A 15,132-nucleotide genomic window follows, 5' to 3' on the forward strand; every position below is an offset into this window, starting at 1 on the left:
CGGGCGGTGGGCGGGAGCGACCGCGACGCCCGTCCCGACGTGAAACTCCCCCCCCTCCCTTCCCCTCATGGGAATCTAAGTCGAGGGGGTTAACACCCCCCCTTACGCGCACACACACACGCACACACACACACACTCTCGTGGCTTTCTGCTCCTCCGGCAGCCCGAGAGTGCGAGCCAGAGCCCCCCCCCTCCCTCCCTCCCTCCCTCCTGGCCCAGACCCGCCTCCCCGGCGGCGGTGTCCAGGTGCGAAGCCCAGACCCAATAGCAATGGCGTCCAACGCGGCGGAGAGGGAGATTTTCTTCACGGAGCTGCAGCAGGTAAAAGGGAAAAAAAATTGAAATGGAAGCGGGGGTGGGGGGAAGAGGGCAGCTCCCCTCCCTCCCTCCCTCCCTCCCTCTCTTCCTTTCCTCTTCTTGTCAAAAAAGTTCCTTCCTTCCTTCCTTCTCTTAGTCCAAAAAGTTCTTTCCTTCCTACCTTCCCCTGATCCAAAAAGTTCCTTCCTTCCCGCCCCCACCCTTCCCACCTTCTTCAGCTCCTGACTGGGGCGGTGGAGCCAGGCCCCCTTTCTCGCCTGGCTTGGCGCACCCTCCGTCCTCGACTTTAATCTCCTTTGAGGGAGTAGTAGTAGCCTTGCCTCCCGGATTGCCCTGCGTCGAAAGACCCCTGGAGTCCTCCCCCCAACCCCACCGCCTTTCTTTTTCCTGGTTTCTTTTCATTGCAAGTACAACTTTTCATGTCAAAACAAAACAACCCACCCCACCCCCCACCCCACCCCCAAAAAAATCCTCTCTCCCCATCCTGCCCGGACTTTCTTTTCAGCTTAGGAGGATTCTTAACCAGGGAAATGGTAAAAGCTGCACTGGATTTTGGTACCCACCGTTTTTTGTTTTTGTTTCCTCCCCCCCTCCCCCCCTTTAAAAATGTTGGGTATCACGTTATCTTGACCGTTTGAGGAATAGAAGGAATAAGAACAGATACGTTGGGATTTCAGCCCCTCTTTATTACCAGCAAGTATTGTTGGCTGGGCATGATGGAGTTGCAATCCAGTACATCCAGAAAGCAAGAGTTAGGAAAAAGCTGATCTAATAGCTAAGCGATGGAGGGGAAATGATTAGAGCCATTGTTTAACGTGCATCTCCTAATTTAGGAATATAAGAAGAGGTATTCCAGATCAAACCAAAAAAAACAACCAACAACCTGATCTGGTCATTCATTCTTTTCTTACAGAGACCAAATTAATTGCCTGTAGGCAGGACAGAAATGTGCAACAGTATGTTCTTGTTTAGGTTTTGCAGCAGTTTTCCGGTAAACATTTTCAGAGTTGTGGCAGCATCCCGTTCCTTCCACAGTATTCAACTGAGACAAACACTTGTGGAAATTTTACAAGTTTTGTAAACCAACTGAATGTATATCAATAATGTGATCTTTCAAATTTAGATTCAACTCCGTTCAAATCTCATAATATTGTAAGACGGCAAGAGTCAGTGCAGAGATGGGTGGCAAATAAATTTATTCCTAGCTGATGATACCTTAGTACTCAGAACGGCATTGATTTAGAAAGCTTGATTTTTACCAACCGTAAGACTTAATTTTATTCCAGATTGCATTAATAATTTAAATAACTCTTCACATTGAACAAGTGTCCTTAAAGTTTATGATTTTAAAAAAAATCTTGTATCAAAAATTTCTGTTGCTCAACGAGACGTTTCTTAAGTGAGTTTGCCCCATCTTACAACTTTTCTTGTCACAGTTGTTAAGTGAATCACTGCAATTATGAAGTTAATAACCTGGTTGTTAAGTGAATCTGGCTTTCCCATTGACTTTGCTTGTCAGAAAGTCATAAAAGGTGATTATGACTCCAGGATACAGCAACTGTTATAAATAGCCAATTGCCAGCATCTGAATTTTGATCACCTGACCATGGGGATGCTGCAAAGGTTGTAACTGTGAAAAATGGTCATAAGCCACTTTTTTCAGTGCCGTTGTAACTGAACAGTCACTAAATGAACTATTGTAAGTCGAGGACTACTTGTATGAAATGTTAATAATACCCTATAATGGGCAAATGATAGAAAGGCAAAGATTAGGCTGATAACTGGAATATAGCCATTGCCCTAGGGTGTGAAGAAATGGCTATGATGTTCTTTAACCTGTCAGCCTACTCTAAACAAATGTTGGATGTTTTTGAACTGCTTATGGTATATATACTATAGTACTTGCGTTATGATGGATATTGTTTTTTTTTTAATTAAGAACAAACTCAAAAATATTTGGTTTATTCTCCATCACAAGACCATACCATATGGAAAAATTAAAACTTTTGTGAAAATTGAGCAGTTTTGCTGATAACACGTTGTTGAATTAGGTGGTATTTTACACATACTAATCTCAGGATATAAAAATGAATAAAAAATCAGAGAATAAAAAGTTCCATGCATATGGTCACTGAGATTACTGAAGATTTGGGGATCTAAGGAATGATTTTTTATCCATTGAAAAATAGAATTAACAGTAATTCTGTAATATTTGCTTAATTTACTAGGTTTTAGAAAAAAATAATTTGCTTTAACAAATTATTATAAGAATAATAAAGTTAATTTTTTGAAGTGGTAAGAAGTACAGCAATGGTTACTGCTATTCTTCCCTAAGTAACATCATCCTCACTTAATCTATGTCAGGGGTCCCCAACCCCCGGGCCATGGCATGCCAGCAACCGGTCCACACAAATAAGCAAAGCCCCATCTGCAGGATGCAGGCAGCACACAAAACTGTGCCCCCTCTGGTCTGTGGAAAAACCTTTCTCCACGTAACTGCTCCCTGGTACCTCAGAGGTTGGGGACCTCTGATCTATGTGACAACATTTTGGTTGGGTTTCCCCCCCCCATAAATGGGGAATCCAAAAGAGTTGATCATAGCAAATTCACTGCAAAGGTGGTTGGGACATCAGGGAATAATAGGGAATGGCAAATGATCAGTAGCAACAGTTTGCTTTCTTGTCTAACAATGTGAACTTAGGGATAAGGTTGATAAGGAGATTTAGCCTAAGTATAACCATTTTATATTCTAGCAATAGAAGCAGTTGTTGGACTGAAAGCTAGTAGCAGAATTCACATGTTCTCTGCTGTTCACTTTCACTTGGGCTTGGGAATTTGGGGCCCAAGAATTTTATATTCTGATAGAGCATAACCCTGATCTAAAAAGAGAAATTCTGCAAATAGGGTTTTTTCCCCTTCTAATATGCCCAGCAAACCTCCCCAGTGTAAATAACAGTAAAGATTCTATGAGCATTTACCTCTTACACATAAGTTGTAATCTTTCTCTGAAAGCAAAATTTAATTCAGTAGCTGAGAAACATCAAAAGAATTCAATAGGGCCTTTTTTGCTGTCCATTTTTAAGGGAGACATTATTAAAGAATCTACACATTATTAAAGAATCTACATATTTAGTAATCAGTGGGTAGAGCTCCTGTTTCTAATTTTTCATTTCTCAGTTTAAATTCTTTAAATATATATATATCATTTTTATAAAATAACATAAAGCAGCTCAAGAAAAAAAATCATAACATGTCCAGAGTTCTATTATATATTGTTATTGCTTTGTGGTCTGGCTATTTGAAGGTTAACAGTGACCTTTAAAACATCTCCCCACCACCCCAAATATTATTTGAGTACTAAAACTTGTTTGTATAACAAAAAAATGAGTTGCAGTGTGTCAAACGTGGACATTTTCTCTCCATACACTTTAATTACACGAAAGGTATATAAATTTTTGTTTCTATTTATTTTTTTACTTATCAGGCATCTGAATGTTTATAAGCCTGTAAATTGTGTAGGCACTTAATTATGCTATATAGTACATTTTGTCTAATATATTACAATAGCTTATGTTGCATTCAGTGTTATTTTTGAATTCCAGGAGGAGTGAATGACCGCTTATTGTTATCCATGTTGCTTTTGATAGATACCATTCATTCAAATGTTTGATATATACAAACTTTGCTAAATGCATATTTGTGTTGGGACTATGTACGATGTTTAATTGGATGGTGAAATATTGCTGCAAAATGTTACTGTAGAGATAATACAGGATCTACTTGTTGTACACCAACATCATCTGACCCCCTAGACCAGGGGTAGACAACCTCGGCTCTTTTATGACTCATGGACTTCAACTTGGTCCTACATGAGAAAGGATTGAATGGGCACAAATCTATTGAAGAAGACAGATATGTAGATCCCAACTGTCGTGATTGATTAAAGATGGGTTGTGAATAAGGAGACTCTTCCTCTAACATGTATATATCATGTTGGAAATAAGTATGGCTGCTGTCTTGTTAGTTTAACAACTAAGGAAAAAAATAATTGGTGAGCCCAAATAATAAGTGTTCTTTAAAAAAACAAAATGAAGTTCTTCTTGCAGTTATTATAGCTAGGTGATGGCAATCTAAATATTATAGAAATTAAATATTATACTATATTAAACCATTATAGAGAAATAAAATAAAATTTATATGTGTTTAATATTAGTTCTTGGTTAACTATTTTTAATTTATGACATGCTATTTATAGAATCTGATATTTAGAAACTTATATTGACGTTTGATGTACTCTAAAGTTAGAAGCAGCCCTGGAAATGTAAGAGTAGTGTAAATCAAGCATGCCAGACTACTTCTGTAGTTCTTGAATCGTTGCCCATGTAGAGCTCTGTAATCTCCTTTAATGGAGACATGTTTTCTTTGATAGCAAAGTTTGTTTGTTTGGTAAGTTGAATCTTAAACCCAATATGGTAATTGTCTCTTTCTGTTTTGTGATTGGAAAACTCCAGATACTTTTATCAGTTAGATTTTTCCTCATTTCTTTTTAACGATAAAAAATTATCTACTTTCATTTGTTTCTGACATCATGAATTTTAAATGCAAAGTATTAACAATGAACTATTTTAAACATAAAGATTGTGAATGAACATTACAATAGAAAGTTTCTTGGAAGCATTTACTGTAGATTCTTGAAAATATCATTGGCTAAGATTATAAATGCTGTCCCATGACTTGGATTCTACTTAACACTCTATTGGCAGGAGCAGCTATTCTGGAGAGATCTCTCTTTGTGCTGTTGCCAGTGGAGGACTAAGATAAAATTTAGTTTATATTTATCTCCCCTTGTGTTTCTGAATATCTGCTCCAAAAGTTCTATAGGAATGGATGATAGTGTAGGGATAGAATTGCACATTCAATGAAAAATCCATGAAAATCATCTCCTTTCTGCTGAAGCTTCCGTTGAATCATAGTCTCTTCCTTGAAAAGAAGAAAGTTTTTAAATGCATAAAACAAAATGTAAACATCAGTCCCAGGACTGGTCAGTACTGTCCATAAATAAGCTAAATATATTTGCAAATTTCAGCAAGTAACTTAAGTGTCTCACATTTATTAGGAATGTGTAATGATTGGTAAACAATAACCACATCAGGTAAAGTGAAATTAATATGGTTTACTAAACTAGTTAAAGATTTGAGAGAGACCTGTTTTTTCTTTCTATCATGTTGTAGCTATGTAATTGAAATCAACAAGTATAAATTTGATTGTTGAATTAGGTTTTGCTATTCTGTCTCCACTTCAAGGCAGCCTTTATACATTCTCCACTGCTGCCTAAAACTTGGGGCTCCTTGAACAGCTGGTGGAGAAGACATAGGAAGTAGTTCTAATTGAACAATTAGAAGATATCTTGAATCAAAACTATTATTTATATAATTTTTATAATTTGGGGGAGTTTGTTTATATCCATACCTGAATTTGTGCATGCCAAAAATCTATGTAGTTCTGTATCAGTCAGTATTTCCTCACTACAGGCTTCGTACACATTTGTGTTTTATCTGTAGAACAGTTTTAAGATGACAGTCAAATGACTAAAACCAAACATTTATTATCTGTATTTAATTATAAAACTTTCAGAGCTGAGCTAGTTAAGCTTGTTTGCCTCATGTAAAGAAGTGAAATGATTAATAGTAACCTATTTGGGAAGAAAAACTGGAAAAAGTGAATGATAAACTGACATATCTCTCAGCAAATATCTAAAGTGCCTGAGAACATAAATTTTAAAAAGAAACAGCAAGTTGGTTTATACTTAACCTACAGATAAACTCTACAATTCTTATTAGGTTTCTACAACATTCTTTGGGTTAGCTGAGAAAAATTCATATTCCTTCAACAAGGATCAAACGTTTTACCATATCCTTTCTACATGTATGTTATTAATTAGAAAACTTTAAAAATATTTTTAGTATATAATCATTTTAGGTTGCAAATGTGCTAACGGTGTCAATGAATGGTTTCAAGTGTGTTTCGCAAAGATAAGGGGAACACAAGGAAATAAAAAAACTGGCAGCATGTCTATCTCTCAGTGTAAGGAGACTCTAGTATATGATAAGATGATTAAAAGGGGTAGTGTAATGGATGAGATATTACCAGACACCCTTCCATAGCTGCAGTTCAGGAGGCTGGAGTTAAGAACTCTGCTGAAATCTTCAGTGGTGAATTATGGGCAAATTGGTCATATTTGGCCAGCCTCCTAGCCAAACCTTACTTTCTCCTAACTACCAACAGATGTAAAGATACAGAGATTTGTGAGGTGTTCTAGTGTTCCTGATCTATGGATGTGGCATTTAGGAAAGGCTGTTTTGCACTTCATTGATACAGTGGTTAGTTGACAAATAGATACTACTTGTTTCTCATTTCATTGGGACATATAAACGTTCTCCAGCTCTTCCTCTGAAAATAACAGATTGTATTTTTTTTCCATAGAATAAGTGTGATTAAAAAAACAGGTTCTTGCCTAGAAGGAGTTGACCTTTTTAAAAAATAATAAAGTCATAATAAGCAGGGACAAATCATTTAAGGGTATCCAGTTTGTCTGATGCATTGCTGAGGTAAGACTGAAAATATCCCAGGTGAACACACCTGAATATTTATACTGATACGTAGAAGTGGGTATTACTCTTCTGGTTGCAGCTTGAATCATTAGACATATGAATATAAAATGGAATATTTGGGAGAAATTATTATTTTTTCTGGTGAGAAAGTGGTAGATTACTAATTTAATTAATTCTACAAACTCCGAAACAAGTATCTTGGTCCACAACTCTAGATTCTTAAAGTAATCAATGAACAAAACCTTTCTAGTTGACCACTGACACGTTTGATTGCTTAAATTATGGAAGATAATGGCGGAAGATACAAACATTGCATTAAGCTATAATATGATTTGTAAAGCAGGTTTAGGTTCATTGTTTTGGGTGAATCCAGTCGGTTGTGGTATATTCAGTAGCAAGAAGTATGAACTAATTACTATTTTTTCCATCCCACACTATGTATATCCCAAATTGTAAAGCACTTGGTATATTTTTTCTTTAATAGTTTATTCTTTTTTTTACATTTTTAGAATAAATGGATAATAAGTAATAAAATTAATGGATTCATTTCTTAAATTATTAAAGAAAAATTAAAATAATGCATTATATATATTAATGTATTTATTCATAGAAAGCTATAATTTAAATTTTTGACATTGTTAGGCAAATGCTTAATATGATAAGTTTAGATAATGTGAGAATAGAAAATCATACAGGATGAGTTATGACATATTCCAGCCCTTCTTTAGTTAACAGGTTAGTGATTTAAGAACTGTAAGATTAATTTGCAAAAAGATCTAATGGTATAATTTCAGTTACAATACTTATGAGGTTATACCTGGAGCTGCTATAATTGATGGAGGTCATATTTTTCTGATATATTCAACCCAGTGATTCTGTAGGTAATTTAATACAGGTAGTCATCACTTAATGACCATAAATGGGCTTGGCAACTCCATTCTTAAACAAGATATCATGACTGCAACACACTCATAACCTTATAACTTCTGCCATCATCCTTCCTTTGATTTCAAATGATAACTCACAGTAGTTGCTTTGATAGTTCACAGTTCATGCAAGGTCAAAGGGATAACGAAAGAATGCAAACCAAAACAGAATCTTTGAAAGACGCTTGTTTGAATAATTAGCTTTTTAACAAGAGTGTGCAGAAAAGTAGTCCAAAATCAGTCCAAGATTCCAAGAGTTGGGTCAGATTTGTCAGCCAGTTCTGAGATCTGAATTTTACAGGAAGAATCCACCCAAATTATCACATGTACACCAGAAATCAGACAGTTGTTTTAAGCAAAGGAATTTGGGTTAGGGCTGCCTTTTTAAATCAGGCTGCAGCCAGCTGTTGCTGATCAAGAAATTTATTCCCTTCCTTGGCAAAAGGCCTTGGGAAAAATTAGAGAAGTCTCATCTCTGTTCTTTCTACTCGCTGGGTGTGGGGGCTGGGGAGGCCTTACATCATTTTCATCTGACACTCTGGCTGTCCAGGTGATGCCTGTTTTTGATCAGCCTCATGTGATGCTTGGCTTTGTGTCTTCTGAGCCTGATTTTCCACAAGTTCTGCTGGGAGTATCTTCTTCAAACTCAGAGTCAGCATCTACATTTTGGGCTATGTCAGTTGCAGTATTAAGCAAACCACCTATGGTCATTAAGTGAGACTTCACATGACCACAATTTGCAATTTTACTGCCGACTTCTCCATTGACGCTACTTGTCAGAAGCCATTTCTGAGGCACTCAGATCGTGATCGCATAATTGTGGGAAGGTGGGAAGATTGTAAGAGCCCAAGTTTTGTCCTCATGTCCACGAGGACACTGTAAATCCACTGCAAATGTAAGGACTGGTCGTAAAGTTCCTTTTTCAGAACTGTCATAACTTAGAACAGTCACTAAACAAGGCAGTTGTTAAGGGAGGACTACCTGTACCAACCTCTACTGGAAATGTTGCTATTGGTAGTACGGGTAATAACAACTATTCCATTTGTATCTTCTCACCTCTTGGAAGTTACAATATTTCAATTAAAACAGTTAAAATCCAAATCACAAAAACAAAATGAAAATGAGAAAAATAAAGAGGCACAAGCTTAATTTTTGAAAACTTTCTAAAAACTATCAGAGTATGCCAATTTAATCTCAGGAAGGAGCCAGTTCCATAGCACTGGCATAGCGTCTTTGTGGCAGCACTTTCAGCTCTTCTAATATCCTAGTAATGTTAGATATTGGGAAAGCCTCTCCCCAGTCTATATCCCCTATTATAGGATACTATTTTATTGCAGGAAAAGTACTAGTCAATATATTTTTTAAAACTATTTTAAAAATCTTTTAGGAAGCAAAAACAGCTAAAGGAAAACAGTAGCAGACTTTAAAAAATGTAACCAAGTTATTTATTTTTTTGTTAAGATTTTCTGTATATAAATCTTCAGGGAATTGCTTTATTTTGAGAATATACTCATAGAGCAGTATGGAGACAGCTTTGAAGAAAATAGGTGGCAGCCATTATAAAAACTTCAGCTTAGCCTAGAAAGACAGGAGAGGATGATGAAAATTGTCTTAATTCTTAATTTTCAAAATTCAGAAGCCTATATCAATAAATCACACTACTAGCATTTCTTGTAGTGTCTTGTTTTTGACCTGATCTGCTTCAGAAGGCTTACAGTACACCTTCCTCGCGTTTGGCAATTTCAGTTTTTCCCTTAAATCAAAAATGAAATGGTTGCTAATTGGGAAGATTAGCATTGCCATTCCATTCAGATAAAATTCTGTGGTACAGTGACCTATGCCTGACTGCTCCACTCGCTCGGCTAATAGGTTTTATTAAAAGGTTTTGCAATAGCTTTTATTTAAAGATCTCACATAATAAGAAATACATTTTGAAAAAGTAGACGGGAGAAAGAAAAAGGAAAGGAGGAGACAAAATAAACAAAATTTGTGTCTGTGTGTGTGCGTGTAAAATAAAGAAGTGATCTTCCTCTTGGCAAACCTAATCAGTCCTCTCTCTAAGTCTGCATCATAATTCCATTCTTACTATAGCCTATTCTTTCCAAACATCAAAACCATGTCACAAATTCATTTTCTTTTTTTATACCAAGTCCATAAGCCGTTTCCGTTCATTGATGATGTCCCTTTAATTGGTTGAATAAAACCTTGCCCACTGGGGTTACTGCCTGAAACTGACTAGACCTTAATTGATTTCATACTGAATGCTTTTATTGTCATGGGCAGGAAATTTGGTAACAAATGCCTCAGAAAATGATTTTTTAAAAATTTATTATACTGTTGTATTTGTGACAGGTTGTTGAACAAGGTAGCCACTAAATAAGGAGTGGCGGTAATAAGTAATGTTAAATATTTCTTCTTTTTTTAATTTGCTTTGATTTATACAGATGTGTATGTGTGTATACACACACACACACACACACACACACACACACTACTATACTATGATTCATAGTGTTTGTTAAGACTGTTCAGAGTTTCAGATTCAAAGGGAAAAGGAAGTTTAGGAATATACAGGATCTCATGTGACACTTGTCAGCAACTCCTTAAAGAAGCTGTGTCTTTTTCTGGGCTTATGCACTGCAATATGACCTTCAAAAAAGATTAATTTGGTCTAAGAAATTATCAACAGGTGCTACATATGTACCCACGCATGTTCCGAGACACAGATTTCCCTTTGAATTTAAGTGTTGCACAACCTTATTATACAGTTTGTCCATTGAACACCTGAACTGTTGGAGCTTTATTATTTATTTCTATACTTTCTATGGGATCTGTGTAGTGGCATAAACTTTGTTCTGAGTCATACATACTTCCCTTGCAAACTTGCTTAACTAGCTATACGACCTGTAATTAAATCTTCCTCTGTATATATATTTGCTGCTTCTCCAGGGCAGTACAGTCCTAGTTTAGTTATTTCTATAGATAACATATGAAACAAGAAGAAATCTGGATTAGGAATATATTTCTGTAATATAGATGTGTGTATTATGTTGTATTACATACTATTATGTATTGGGACCTTGGAGGTCAGGGTGACGTTTAATTCTGAGATGAGGAAAAAAAATAGTTTCTGACTCCCACTTATACAATAGCAGTAACAGAATTACAGTACTGTACCCCAGGGCTTTTCAACTGGTGGTACGCATACCACTAGTGGTACGCGAGCACCTGGCTGGTGGTACGCGTAGGACGGGTTCCGTTTCTCCGTTCGCTTCTCAGTCGCGTGTTTGTGGGACAAAAAAAGTTCCATGAGACTTTCTAACTTCTCACGAGATCTCGTGAGAAGTTAGAAAGTGTCATGGAACTTTTTTTTCTTTTTTACCGATAGTCCCACAAACATGTGGCGAAGGCAGAGAAGCGGAGAAACGGAATGCAGCTGAAAGCAGGTTAGTAAAAAAAAACACGCTTGGGGGTGGTGAGGGTACCGACAAGTGGAAACCTAACGTTTAGCCGGTGCCCAGTTCCAGCTGGCAGAACCTGGCTAGGCTTGTTCCGTCCAGACGTCTTTTGCGCTCGCCGAAAGAAGGGAGGGAGCCCTGCCTTTCCTCCCGAACATTCAAGCGGGGTTTCTGCGATCACCCCTCCACAGAAAGCAGGTGGTTCGCGCCTTGCTGGGCTCTGCCATCCTGTTGCTTGGCTGCTGCAAGACGTTGTCAAAGTTCGTGCAGGACAGGGAGGCTCTCTGGCGCGCCAAGGAGAGCTGAGCCCAGGTCCGGCGGGCATTTCCCAAAGGGTCCCGCAGCCTCCCACCTTCCCTTGCCCAGGGGTGGGGAGATCATCCCTGCAGGGAGCGAGAGCCAGGGAAAAGATGTGGCGGTGGTATGCTGGAGAGGCTGGCCAGAAAAGACCGGCTATAGGAAGGCTGGACTAGCGGCCAGGCGAGAGAGCTTTGAGGCTGCGGGGGCGCCCTCAGCCGGTGCCAGACTCGCCTGTGCTGAGCCATACTGTGGCTGAGAGGCGGCGGGCAATGGAGGAGGAAGAGGAGCAAGCCTCGGCAGGTCACAGCAGCGGCATCCCCGAGAGTTTCTCCAGGTTCTGGACGGATGTCATGGGTCTCTTGGTGAGCAGCTGCCCTACGTAGATGGGAAAGGTGACCTGGGTGGTTCGCTGGGGGCTTTGACATCCTTTTTTGAAAGGGGACTCTTGTGGACAAAACGGGCCAGTCTGAAGAGTCGCTTTGCTTGTGGGGGGGGTTTGGATCGGGCGCACTGGTGATGGTGGGGAAAATGTTTGTTCAAAAGCAGCACCTCTTCCTTTGCATGCTGATGGTGCTTCGTGGCCATCCCGCTTAGCTTGAGCAATTCACCCAGGAGGGTGTCGGGCGGGTTAGCAAATCCTAGCAGTTTGTTTTGTTTTGGTTCCTGAAGCCCCCTTTCTTCTGCAATGGAAGGGGACAGTTTTGGGTGGGTTAAATGTGTGGGCTGAAAGCAGCACTGATCCTGGCGCGTCTGCTGAGCCCCAAAGAAGCACTTATCACCTGGAAAGCAGCACAGCAGGTCACACGGGCAGCCCTTGGCCGCTCCCCTCCTGTCCCTTCAGTCAACTCTCTTGTCAAGCGGCTTGTAATTGGGTGATGCTGTTAAACTCTCGTGCTGAGCAGGAGGGTATGCCGCCGTGGTTCTTGCTCTCCCATAGGCTGTGGGGGCCACCGCGGAGGGGAGGGTTATTTTACGATGGGGGCGAGTGAGAGAGAGATGGGGAGATTATGGCAGGAGAGACGAAAACACTTCCAAGTGGCCTCATCATGGCTGCTGCCTCCCGTTACGGGTTGTGGTTCTTTCAGTCCTGGTGCGCAGCTCCAGTAAGCAGGCAGGTGAGCACGAGACAGTTCAGGACATCCCCAGCTGTCCCTTTTCCTCTTCAGCCTCTTTCCGGTAACGGAGACTCAGAATGCCTAAGTGGCCTTATTGTTAGGAAGCAATGATGAGCTCATGTTGATTTCTTAACAGGAAGGAAGGAAGGAAGGAAGGAAGGAAGGAAGGAAGGAAGGAAGGAAGGAAGGAAGGAAACAATAATGAGAGTGAGGGAGGGAAGGAGGAAGGGACAAGGAGGGAAGGAAGGGAAGAAGGAAGGGACAATGGGAGAGAGGGAGAGATAGAAAGGGAGAGAGGAAGAGGGAGACAGGGAGGGAGAGAAGGAGAGAGAAAGAAAGGGATGGAGAGAGAGAGAAATTGAGAAGGAGGGAGGGAGAGGGAGGGAGAGAGAAATAGAGAAAGAGATTAAATTAGCAACATGGTTGTTAAGTGAATCTGGTTTCCCCACTAACTGTGTGTCAGGAGGTTGCAAAAGGCGATCACATGACCCTGGAACAATGTGACCATCATAAATATGAATCAGTTGCCAAGCATCCGAATGTAAATCACATGACCCTGGGGATGCTAATAAGTCACTTTTTTCAGTGCCATTGTAACTTCAAACAGTCACTAAGAGAACTGTTGTAAGTCGAGTACCTGTACTATCATTTCCCCCCCCCTTTTTGGGGGTCAAGTTTTTGACACCTTGCTGGGCCACTGGTGGTACTCGGATATTGCCTTATCCTAAAAGTGGGACAATGGGTGAAAAGGTTGAAAAGCCCTACTCTACCCTAACCTAGTTCTCCAGAAAATTTTGATTTAGGAAGTGTTCTTATTGAAATTTACCTAGCTTAAGAAACCTTGTTAACTAGGAATGTGGTTTTTTTAAAATATAAAAATCATTTTTGGTTCCTTAAATTGCCTTAGAATCACTGTGTTTAATTTAATTTTATCCTACCTTTATTGGTTTTTATAAATAATTCAAGGCAGCAAACATATTTAATATTCTTTCCTTTTCTGAATTTATATATGTGTGTAAATAAAAAAATGAAATCTACCATAATCTCTATTAATTTCAGACTAACTGTTTCCATAATGTTGATCTTTAGTATTACTGCATGAATTGGGCCATTGCAATCAAGGATATTGTTCTTGATTATTGTTTTCAGCAGAAATAGTTCCAAAATGTTTTTACTATACTCTATTTGAATATTATTTAGAGGAGACAAAATCCTTCTCAAAGGGTTTCAAAAGTGTTATCCACTGAGTGGGGGAAGGTATCGAATACAGGTGCCGCAAAGATCAGTTCTGGATCCTTTACACTTCAGCAGTTTGATGATTTGAAATTCTCCCCCGCCATCTGCGATTGGATTCAAGACTTTCTTAGGGATCGGTTACAAACAGTGCGGGTCGGGTCTGCTTTGTCCACCCCCCTGAAGCTTTGCACCGGCATGCCACAGGGCTGTGTGCTTAGCCCCTGCCTGTACTCTTTATACACTTATGATTGTGTATCATCTGACCCATCCACTGCGATAATCAAGTTCGCAGATGATACAACTGTGGTGGGTCTTATTACAGGTGGGGATGAGACAGCATATAGGGCGGAGGTACAAAAACTATCCATATGGTGTAGTAACAACAACTTGCACCTAAACATCAGCAAGACGAAAGAGATGGTGTTAGACTTCCGGAGAAAAAAGGAGGAACCTGCCCCACTTTACATCGGGGAGGACTGTGTAGAGAGAGTTTCCTCCTTTAAATTTCTGGGAGTCTACCTCTGTGAAGATCTGACCTGGAAAGTTAACACAACCCAGGTGGCTAGAAAGGCCCAACAGAGGCTTCACTTTCTTAGGGTCTTGCGGAAGAACAGGGTAGAACAACGGTTAATGACCCTCTTTTACCGGTCTACTATAGAGAGCGTCCACTCGTACTGTATTGCTGTTTGGTATGCTGGTCTGACAGCCGCGGACAGGAAAGTATTACAGAGGGTAGTGAGCACAGCACAAGACATTGTGGGCTGTTCCCTGACACCACTGGATGACATCGCCAGGGCTCGTTGCCTTGGAAGAGTGAGGAAGATTCTCAGGGATGACTCACACCCTGGACGGTATCTCTTTACTCTCCTACCATCCGGTAGGAGATATGGGAATATAGCCAGCCGTACCAACAGGCTGAAAAATAGCTTTTATCCGTGGGCTGTTAGGCTTTTAAATGGGACATAATCTTATGCAGAATTGACTTGGGAGGCCGGTGTGTGGTGTAGTTGGTTCACATAGTGTGGTGGGATGGAGGGTTTGTTGTCACTGTGTGTTGGGGGGGAGAGCATGGGGGGAGGCTCAGCTAATCTCAATGTACACATGTTGTACTTTGACAATAAAGGTTTATTATATTTATTATTTGGATAAAGAAGTGAAACTTACGCTC

The 15,132-nt window shown here is 39.7% G+C and overlaps 1 protein-coding gene across 1 annotated transcript in view; it reads left to right on the plus strand.

The window, feature by feature from the left end:
• The first annotated feature begins 200 nt into the window (after positions 1 to 200).
• Positions 201 to 15,132, plus strand: part of PKN2 (protein kinase N2) — a 58,099-nt gene continuing 43,167 nt past the window's right edge. Inside the window, exon 1 of the mRNA XM_081325106.1 lies at positions 201 to 321. Coding sequence (XP_081181232.1) covers positions 271 to 321 — 51 coding nt within the window. The 5' untranslated portion in view covers positions 201 to 270. The remainder of the gene's footprint in view (positions 322 to 15,132) is intronic.

The sequence above is a fragment of the Vipera berus genome, assembly GCF_964194415.1.
Source record: "Vipera berus genome assembly, chromosome: 3".
In the NCBI taxonomy this organism is placed as follows: Eukaryota; Metazoa; Chordata; class Lepidosauria; order Squamata; family Viperidae; genus Vipera; species Vipera berus.